At 38.9% G+C, this 10,999-nt stretch overlaps 1 protein-coding gene across 1 annotated transcript in view; it reads left to right on the forward strand.

Annotated features, from left to right (window-relative positions):
* The window catches only part of LOC119811624 (rho GTPase-activating protein 7-like), a 103,230-nt gene extending 93,474 nt beyond the window's left edge, over nucleotides 1-9,756 (forward strand). The window contains exons 3-5 of the mRNA XM_038325518.1: nucleotides 2,912-3,061; nucleotides 6,751-6,888; nucleotides 9,670-9,756. Coding sequence (XP_038181446.1) covers nucleotides 2,912-3,061; nucleotides 6,751-6,888; nucleotides 9,670-9,756 — 375 coding nt within the window. The remainder of the gene's footprint in view (nucleotides 1-2,911; nucleotides 3,062-6,750; nucleotides 6,889-9,669) is intronic.
* Nucleotides 9,757-10,999: the final 1,243 nt, after the last annotated feature.

Consider the following 10,999-nt stretch of genomic DNA (forward strand, 5'->3'; position numbering starts at 1 on the left):
CTTATTTAGCTTTGGTTGGCCCTACACCCATGTATATAAGGGTATCAGTAACTTGACTTAGTCCATTATCAAAAAATAAAATCAAAAATTAATAAAAAGAGCAAGACTGCACATGCCCTTAATCCTGTCAGTCTCCTAGGGATGCAAACACAGGTGGGTTTTTGAGTACCAGACCAGACAGGGCTACATAATGAGACCTTGTCTCAAAACAAGGAAAAACAAACAGAAAGATATGAAATTGGTATATGGGAAGTGCTGTGGATAATATGGGGAAAGGATTTGGATGTTGTCATATTTTATGATGTATAACATTCTCTAGAATGAAGAAAAACAAACAAATGAATTATCTAATATTAGCTCAAGTGATGGTTTACGAACCATTAATTTGACAAAACTCACCTGGAAGAAGGGACTCTGGGCATATGTGTGGGAGGTCACCTTGATGAAGCTCATTGAGACAAGAAGACATGCCTACCACGGGTAGCAGCATTCCCTAGGCAAAGGTCCTGGACTGTGTAACAGTAAAGAAAGTACTCTGATCACTGGCATGTGTGCGCTAATTGACCACCCTCTGTTCTTGACTGTGGATGTATATGACTATCTGCTTCAGAATCCTGATGCCTTGACTTCCTGCAGTGATGGGCTGTAAACTAAAATGTACCATTTCTCCCCTCAGTCGCTCTTGTCAGCTTATCACTGTAACTAGAAAAGAACTCAAGGGGACTCTTGGATAAATTTAGGTTAATAAAACATTCATTTAACCTCTGAAAGATTGTGCTCTGTATTAAAAAACAATCTAGTTTGGCTTTTAAAGAAATATAGCTATAGAATTAGATTCTTGTTTAAGGAATATGCCTATAGAATTAGATTAACCCATGGCATCCCTGGTCCTTGGAGGAGCTAAGAAAGGGACTAAAATCAATGCCTAGGGTTTGAAAGGTGGCTCCGTTGGTAAACAGTGTCAGCCTCATGAACTTTGGGACCAGGGTTCGGATCCACAGAGCATGTAAAAGCCAGGGGTGGCAGCAAAATTCTATAACCCAGGTGAGGAATATAGAGACAGGTGGACCTGTAAGGTTCATCGGCCAGTCTGCCTACTAAAATGGCTGTGCTTCATGTGCAGCGAAAGACCAGGTCTCAACAAACAAGGGTGGAGAGGCACTGAGGAAGATATCCAATGTCCATCGTAGGCTTCCGTACTCAGCTACACCCACGTACACATGTACCCTCACACATGTACATATATATATATATCCATATTAACGAGTATACACACCACACATACAGATAAAGAACAGAGTGAGAGAGGAGAGGAGAGGGGAAGAGAGTGGAGGGGAGGAGAGGAGCGGGGAGAAGAAGAAAGGACAGGGGGGAACAGGAGAGGAGAGGAGTAAAAGGAGAAAGGAAAGAGAAGAGGAGGGTCTCAAACAAGACAAAAAGTCAGACTCATGTTTATTATTCCCATCATTTAGTAATAATTGTTGCCAAAGCAAAACCCACGCATAGCATCCTCTGTAGATATATCCAGGGCTCATTATAACCTTGTTTCCCCCCCCCCCTTCAGTTTGGCCATGAGTTCTCCTTTTAAAGATGATTCTCCTCAAACAAGTTTCACAGACATATGGGTAATTTGGTAGCCTGAGTCTTGGGTGATGCTTAACACTGAAAGAACTGGGCCTAACTCCATTGCATCTCCCAATGAACTGTCTTTCTAAAGAAGGTACCTGTGTTGTATAGGGTCTCTTTGTTATTACCCAGCCCAGACTCTTTGCATAGCACAGGAGGTTGAGGATTCTGATACTGACTTCATTTGACCACGCAGGAACTGCAGAGTCTAAGTCATTTTATAAGGACAATAGAAGCTTTAGTTTCTGTTTAAGTCAAATTCTTTCCAAATCTGTGTCTAAATTCCCGAGTAGTTAAGATTAAAAAAAGCACTAGTCATTTGTGTCTGTGTCTGTGTGTGTGTGTGTGTGTGTGTGTGTGAGAGAGAGAGAGAGAGAGAGAGAGAGAGAGAGAGAGAGAGAGAGCTGTCATACAAGCCTGTTTTAAGTGTGTGGAAGAATTAAAAGAGATTTCTAAGGAATCTTGGCCCTGCCATAGCTGGAAACGGAAGTAGGTAAATGTTTCATGCAGAGAACTATCTAACACACAAGACAAAGACTTCCCTAACTTCACTTTCTCTGAGTATTCCAGTATGTCAAAAGATATTGTGGTGCAAATTGCCACGCACCGCCCTCCCCCATCTGCACTCTATGAGTGCTACCAGTTTGCTAGCTTCGGGCAAGGGGCGGAAGGTTGAGGAAACACACGCAGAGACAGACAGACACACGGACCTTCCAACACTGGTGCCAAAAGCCCTCCTTTAATAGCACCATGGAGGCTTAAATACCCTGCAGTCAATGGCCAACAGGTGAAAATCCCATCCTCTGATCCTCTAGGCAAAGCACAGCTTTTCGTCACTTCAATTAGAAGGCTCTAGACAGGGAAGAGCAGCTGAAGGCCAGGACTTAATTGGTCCCAACAGCAAATACTCTGTCACATGCATTCATAAGTACAAACTCACAATTATTAGAATCACAAATAATAAATTTGTACTCCAAAAGGACCATTACAAATAAATTCTCGGAATAATAGTTAATTAGGAAGTTGGAAATGTGCATATGTACTTGTAGTGACTCTACTTCTGTTTCATGTGTTGAATATTCATGTAAAATCCACAAGATGAGCCTCTCTCCTCCATGAAGGGCCCATTGATGACCCAGACTAGACCTTCTCTTCCCTGTCAAATAAAGGACCGCCCGTTAGCCAGTGTTTTTTCTTTTTTATCACTATGAAGAACAAGGAACTTTTATTCTTTTTTTTTTTAAATGGCCTTTCAGATTCAGTAACAGCATGTTCTGTTCCTCAGGACACAAGGGACGATCGAGACAGGCCACGGCTGGACTCCATGGTGCTTCTAATTATGAAACTGGACCAACTAGACCAAGACATCGAGAACGCTCTCAGCACTGCCTCCTCCCGATCCAGCACCCCGACAAACCTGCACCGGCATGTCCCTGTGAGCCTCTTCCTCCTAGTAGAATAGTGCCTCTCTGTGTCTGTTGCTATTTGTCATTAGTGTTTGTTTAGCTTTTTTTTTTTTTCCCAGAAAGTGGGGACTGACACTCAGGTCTGACTCACACTAGGCAATGAATCTTCCACTTGGCTATCATCAGTCCTGTTTCTACTTTGAGACACGGACTTAATATGTTGGCCAGGCTATCGTTATTCTCACTATATAGCCCCAACTGACCTTGAACTTACTACCCTCCTGCCTTCGCTGCTCAAGAAGCTAGGATTACAGGTCTGTGCTCTTCGAGCCCAGTTAGAATAGTTCCTCTTTATCTCATATGGTCTCTCTTATTAGTGAAACATCTTTGATAATTAGTAGGGGCACCTACTAATAAATGAAACAGAACCTTTTAGAGATCACTGAGTGGTTTCCATACATTACACAGAGAGTCCGCAGACACATGGGTGACAACAAAACTTAGCATTAAAAAGGAAACAAAATGGCCTTAGGAAACTCTGCTTCCTGGGGACTAAACCCTCTTTTCTGTAGTAGTTTGCAAATATGACTATACTTGCTATTCTTCAACAACATAGTGCAATCATTACAAATACCATGTCTATCTGGATAAATAATTTTTCCAGGTTTTCCAGTTACAACCAATTATTTCTAAGAAATAAATTCTTATTCTATAATCTTATACTGCTTGGGAAAAAAGCATGTATGAAAAGTATTTTCTATATGGACAGATGAACAGATGGATGGGTGGATGGTTGGGCAGGTGGATGGATGAGTAGATGGATGAGTGGATGGATGGGTGGATGGGTGGATGGGTGAGTGGGTGAGTGGGTGGATGGGTGGATGGGTGGATGGGTGAGTGGGTGAGTGGGTGGATGGGTTTTGATGGATGGCTGAATGGGAGATGGATACATAGATTCAGGTGAACTACTTGTGTATATGTGAAAAATAATTCACATGAGGATGACTTCTTTGTAGTCTAAAATATACTCTGAAAAATAATTAGGAGAAAAGTGAGAATTTTATCCCATTAAGTTTATATGACAAGATGCTCCAATGTGATTCCAAAACTCAAAATAAAATTTAGAAAGAATAGATCCTAAAATTGACTCTACCCTTTTCAGATTTATTAATACTTCCATGTTAAGTGGCTTGGTTTGGGTAGACCTAGAATATATATAGCATAGAGTTTAACTATAATTAAACTGCATCCCTTTTCTATTAAACAAGGATTGGCATTGCACAATAATAAATAAACTGAATCAAGAAATTGATACTTACGTGAGATACAAAATATAGAATATCACATAGGCAAGTTTAAGGACCTAGTAAAGCAGAATTCACTAGTTTCTTACTTAATATAGTTTCCCTGTTGATTCTGAGGTAGAGGAGCAAGGGCTAGCACAACGTATATGGTGCTCAATGTGTTCCACATATGTCACCACACATATTTCCCATAATGTCGGAAGATAAGTAAGATGTAAGAAGTTGAAGATTGCATGTGCCAGAACTGGCACAGAAATAAACCCAGCCAGACACAATCCAGGGCTACAGCATTCAACCAGGCTACAATGAGACGCTGATATCTCTAGAACAATAACGAACATAACAATCATCCAACTGATATGAAACTAGATTTTAATCTTGAAAGTTGATAAAAATTAAAATTTTCATTTTTAGTAATTAGTAAATTTTTCTCCTTCAAGGTTCATTACACTTATTTTCTTTTTAGTAAATTGTATATAAGTAACAATTTAGGGAAAAAAGAACTATTTCTTCTCTCCCTAATGCTGTCTTAGTTACTTGCACCTAGTTTCTTCTTAGAAAAGAGAAAGGGGACCTAAATGGGAGAAATACAGTCAAAGCAATGTCCTAACAGTCTACAGGAAGAGATGCTTTAATTTGATTGATGTATGAAGAGAGGACAAAAATTTCACACTCATTTTTCTCTAGCACTTTTAAAGGCAGAAATATCTTATTTTTCATGAGGCCCTAGGACTTGGTACCCATTGCCATTTATGGTGTCTGATGTATGTTTTAGTAATTATTTATTATTAGTATTAGTAGTAGTCGTTTTCTGAGATAGGGTTTCTCTGTAGTCTTGGAACCTGTCCTGGAACTAGCTCATGTAGACCATGCTGACCTCCAACTCACAGAGATGCACCTGTCTCTGCCTCGTGAGTGCTGGGATTAAAAACATGTGCCACCACCACCAGGCTTACACTTTATTTTTTTAAGGTTTTGGGGGTGATTTGTTATAATTTTGCATGCTTTTTAATCTCTCTCTTCTCTCTCCAGCCAATATTTCTCAATCCCCATATATTAAATAGAAAACCACAGTAGAGATTTCTACAAAGCACCATGTTTTTTAACATCATTTCAAAAAGTAAGCTACCCCCTGCCCTCTGGGGTTTATACAGTAAAGATAAACCAAACACATGAGTTAATATACATGATGATTGTGTCATTTGTCTATATCTATGATTTGCACTTCTACATAAGTCGTAAATGGACTTTAGTAATTCATAAACTATCTCACGGACTATAACCATAATTATTACCATAAATTGTTGCCACTATAAACATAACACCTGTTTCTAAGATTTCAGTTTATCATCAGTTGAAATAAAGCAAAATAGGTTAGGAGAAGCATTGCAAATGTTAGTGACTGAAGGTCCCTTTGGATCCCAGGTTTACAACTGACTACCTAAGACCATAAGAAAACTGTCTACTTTCTCAGTGGTAGGCTCATGTCAGAGAGAGAGGAACACACAAAGATGAACTGTTTAACTAACAGCTGGTTAGGGGGACAGAAGAAAGAACATACATAAGCAGAAATGCATGGATCTAGCCCAGAATATGCTTGGCCATGATAGAGTCTCTTCTGTTTCCTTCAACACTCATATTAGACAATAAACAAGATATAAATTGTACACATCCCCAAGTATCAAAACTACTTTTCAATCTTTACAGTATCTTGGTCACCTGATACTGATTATTGTGTGGTTAGAAAATAAAAGATTTACCCTTTTAACTACCTCATTATATCATAGATGGGCAAAATAAATGCACAATACCCCTGCTATTTATAAAAAGGTAAATTAAATGAATTATTACTCATGGCTATATATTTAGTGTTTATAAACTACCTGGGTTTTTTTTTTTTGCTGGTATCCATTTCATATTAATTCAACTTGAAATTCAAGTCAGCCATATTTTATTTAGAATAAAACATGGTTTTTGTCTTCTATGGAAAGTCATAAAATAGTCTGACCTGAAGTCATTTCAAGCCCAAGAAATTTGGTTACAATTTTGTACTTCCCACAGCCATGTACGGACAGATGGACACACAGACACACCGCTTAAAGAAAGCAGTATCACTATTCACACTCATTTACATGTTAACTACCTCGTATTACATCCCATCTGCAGAAAATGAGTTTCAATACTATCGATAGTTTGTAATTTCATAGTGAAAAGCCCTACTTACACTGTGATCTAAGACAGGAACGATGTTTTCATGTGGCATTCACAAAACCCTTTAAGGAAGTCTGGAAGGCACCTCACCTTTCTGCCTCTGGGATGCTGTGAGTTACTGGAAGTCACATAGGAGGGAGGAAATGAGCGTGTAGGGGCAACCCTGTGCCTTTTTTTATGGCCATGCTTTTGTTCTTTAACAGGATCTGGAATCAGGATCTGAAAGCGGGACAGATAGTATCTCAGTAAACCAGACACAGGTGACTCTGTCTTCTAACACTGACTCCACCGATTCATGGTCCGCTCCAGAGAGCATTTCTGGAACCAAACCCAAGGCAATGGTAAGTTGTAAATAAAAAAAAATAGAAAAGAAAAGAAAAGAAAAATCCCAGACATACAGTCAATGTTGTTGAACGTGAGGTAAGCATGCATAGTGTGCTGTTCAGTGTGGAAAGAAGACTATTGGATTCTTATCTGCATCAACTTGGTATAGCATTATTCTTTAAAAAAATCCTGTTTATTTTTTTAAATAGTTACATAAGCAGTTCACTAAAGAAACCCCGGAATCCATAGTTATGCAAAATATGTTCCATGAATTCTGTTGCAGAACTTTAACCAGCCAAGAATATAAAATGTGGAGGTGAATTCTCTGGTGTCGTTACCCTGTTCACACCACGTACTCATTAGAAAATTTCCAAGCTTTGTTGATGGATGGGTGGGATGGATGGACAAAATGTTGTCTGAGATGATATAATAATATGCAGAAGTACAGATGTATAAATACTCATCATATTTTGTGGGTATTCAATGATGTAGAACATGTAAGGCCTAATATTTGATGGGGTGTAAAATATTCTCCTCGCTGCCTTGATTGGCGGACCTTATAAAGCCATCTACACAAATGGAAAGGAGACTTTCCGCACACAGGAACACAGCACAGTCAACTCTGAATAAAACATGTTTTCCTTTAAGGAAAATGTGAAGTGCAATGGGAAAATAGTATTTGACTCTAAAAGGTAACATTTATGGGGGAAGTAATTACTGCTTCAAATATCTAAAGTCCACACAGTTCCAAAATAGCCTCTCCTAGTTGGGCGAAAATCACAGAGTCGTATTATTTTTTTAATCCCCATGTTAGCTTAACACAGAAAAAAATGAGTTTGGACTGTTTGTTTTCCTGTCTTTAAAATAAAAGCAGTTCTAAAATGGGACCAAAAGAATACTCTGAACTTAAGATGTGGTAGATTTACTGGGATTTAAAGAGAATCAAAACATACTGTTGGCATAGTAGATGAGCCTGCCCTTAGGATTTACATAGGTAGGAGTTAAATTGCCTGTTATCATTTACGTCTGGATTATTTGATGATAAACACCTACTGAATATCTACTGCATACCATGCACTATGCCAAATTGGGAAGAAAAAAAGGCTCAGAGGAATAATACATTGCCCACATCTTTAAATGGTTTCTATTTTATCAAAGGGGGTAGGGTACTTAAACGGTAAAATGCAAAAAAAAAAAAAAAATGCTTCAGCGTTGTGAGAGTGCTATGTGTGCAGGGAATAAAAGACATACATTATGTCGGTTTAGAATACAGTAAAAAAGACTGTCAACAGTAGCATTGCTAATAGGTAGGCTCTAACAGAACGTTGTTCCTTTACTTAATGATAAACACTCTTGACTTACTATTTTATAGAGATTCTTTAACATACCGTAGAGCCCTGTCGTGCTGTCCTTGTGTCTTCAGTGACTTAAATCCTTCGTGTATAAGTTAATATAAAGATGTTACATGTAAATGTTTGAATCTGTAGGTTCTGAAGGTTCAGTTTGATGGGATTTATTCAGCCTATGTTTTGATGGAAGTACAGCATTCATGGAATAAAATGTACTAAAATTAAGCTTAATGGGTTTTCTTTTCTGTAGAAATCTAGAGTCTTGCAAAGTGGTATGCCCATGTGACTACCACCCACGTCAAGACAAATTCTGAGAGACAGGGAGATGCTGGGGTCTGCATTGTGGATTCTCCTGTCACATGGTTCTCCATTTGTCTGGAAATTATATGATTAAAAGCAAGTGGTGCTTGCAGCCATTTATAAATTCATTTTACATTTTCTCTAAGATTTTGTTTGACAAGTGTGCGTATTTGTGAGATATACTATAATAATTTGATGTGTGTATGTAATGTGCCATAATCAAATCACCATAATCAACATTTGTCTGAGATTCTAGATGTTGGGACAACAACCTTAAGGCAGGGAGAGCTAACCGTGAATGACTTGGGTTTTTTTTTTTTTTTTTTTTTGGTTTTTCAAGACAGAGTTTCTCTGTAGCTTTGGAGCCTGTCCTGGAACTAGCTCTTGTAGACCAGGCTGGCCTCGAACTCACAGAGATCCGCCTGCCTCTGCCTCCCGAGTGCTGGGATTAAAGGCGTGCGCCACCGCCGCCCGGCATGACTTGGGTTTTGAAGCCTCAAAGCCCACCCCTAGTGACACACCTCCTTCAACAAGGCCACACCTCCTGATCCTTCCCAAATAGATATACCAACTGGGACCCAGATGCATATTTTAGCAATATTTTGAGTTGATGAACATAAGATGAGTCTGTTTTCTTGTATGTAAGCTCATAATTTTTCCATTGTTTTTAAATTTTCACTACGGAGATCTTTTAGTTTTTTCTTTCGAGTTTTAAATTACATTTATTTGTCTGTTTGTGTGGGTGTGTGCATATGCACACAAATGGAGGTCAGAAGACGGCTTTCACGACTCAGTTCTTTCCTTCTGTCCATTATGTTCTAGGTATTGAACTCAGATTGTTAACCTTGGTGGAAATTAAATCAGTTATTTATTACTGATACATAAAAATGTTTGTTGATTTTATGTTGAAGATCTTCACTGAATTGTTAGTTCTAACCATTTTCGGTGGGGTTTATACTGTTTTCTCCATAAACAATCATGTCATCCTCAAAGAAGAATAACTTCACTTTTTCTTCCTTGACTGGTTTTCCTTTGTTTCTTTCTCTTGCCTAATCCTGGCTAAGATATCCAGGACTATGTAAACAATAATAATGAAAGTGAGAATCAATATTTTGTTTCTGGAAACTATCTCAGTTTTCTCTTCTTCAGACCTTTTTCGTTGTTGCTCTTGTTGTTGGTGATGATGATGATGATGATGATGATGATGATGATGATATTTACCTTAAGGATGTTTAAAATGCAGATCTGTGATTTTATTTTAAAAGGCTAAGACTCAGATAACAGGACAAGAAGTTGTCTTATTTATAAAATGTGTAGCTGGGGGAGCAGAATCACTCTACAATTATACTGTGCAAAATAACTGAAAACAGCAGCAAGACTGGGAATGTGAGATAGTGGCTTATGTTCATTTCCCAGCAAGGAGTTTCTGAATTGCCTGGTGCCACAAAGATTCTGATAATGGTGATAGGAACTAGAATCCTTTAAGCAGGTTGAGACCTTTGGAATTAATCAATACATCCTAAACAACCTAGGGGACGTTGGGAATCCACCAGCATGGACCATGTACTGGAGTTAACAGCCATCCTATGATTAGGGGTATTATAAAAAGGTGAAATATTAACCTTAAGTATTTGTAACTGCTGTGGAGTGAAAAGTTCATCTATAGGTTATTTCAGCTCAAGGCAGTAACAACTGCTCCAATTCAGTGAGCTGAACGCTATCTCCAGGATTTTGATTATGACTCAAGTAAAGATAAAAATAGACCATGTGAAAAGCATCAACTCATGGAGGGGTGGGAACTGAGGGCAGGCAGGACAATACCCACCTGGTCATATACCTGACTCCATTGAAGAAGGATTTAGAACAGATCCTCCCCCAAACTGAAAGGAGATGGTCATATTAAAGCCTTAAAAGTGTGTCCCACTCTGTGAGTCCATGCTTATTTCTGGATGGCCCCCTTTAACTGCTTTGGTGACCGTTGCTCAATTTGAGTTTTTAGGAGAGGGAAAATTGCCTGCCATGATCCCAGAGCGCAGCTGTTCACTCTGAGGTCAAATGAGAGGCCAGCTCATATACCCTATCCCTTTTCCCACTGCTGTCGTGACAAAATCAGATAATAACCTTCCCAGTCTGACATTCACTTGCCAATGTATTTTCTCTAAAGGTTGTTCATGTTTGGAGGTAAAGGAGGGGCAGTGAATATGTGTAATGTATCTAATGCTGCTTCATTGGTTGGTTGGGGTTTGTTCGTTTCTTATTCTTATTTCACTAATTGATCTTTTGTTAGTTTGGTTTTTGTAATTCACTTGCAAAGTATTAAGTTTTATTGCGGCGTTTTTCAAACAAATTCATTGTGGTTGATTTTTCTGCATGCATCCTTTCCCAGCCCTTGTATCATTCCCCCATCTCATGCCCCACAGGTCCTTATGCCCTCTTTCTGCTTCCTACCCTGCTCTCTCAACACCACTTCTCACCTTCC

This window comes from Arvicola amphibius, chromosome 4, assembly GCF_903992535.2.
Source record: "Arvicola amphibius chromosome 4, mArvAmp1.2, whole genome shotgun sequence".
NCBI lineage: Eukaryota > Metazoa > Chordata > Mammalia > Rodentia > Cricetidae > Arvicola > Arvicola amphibius.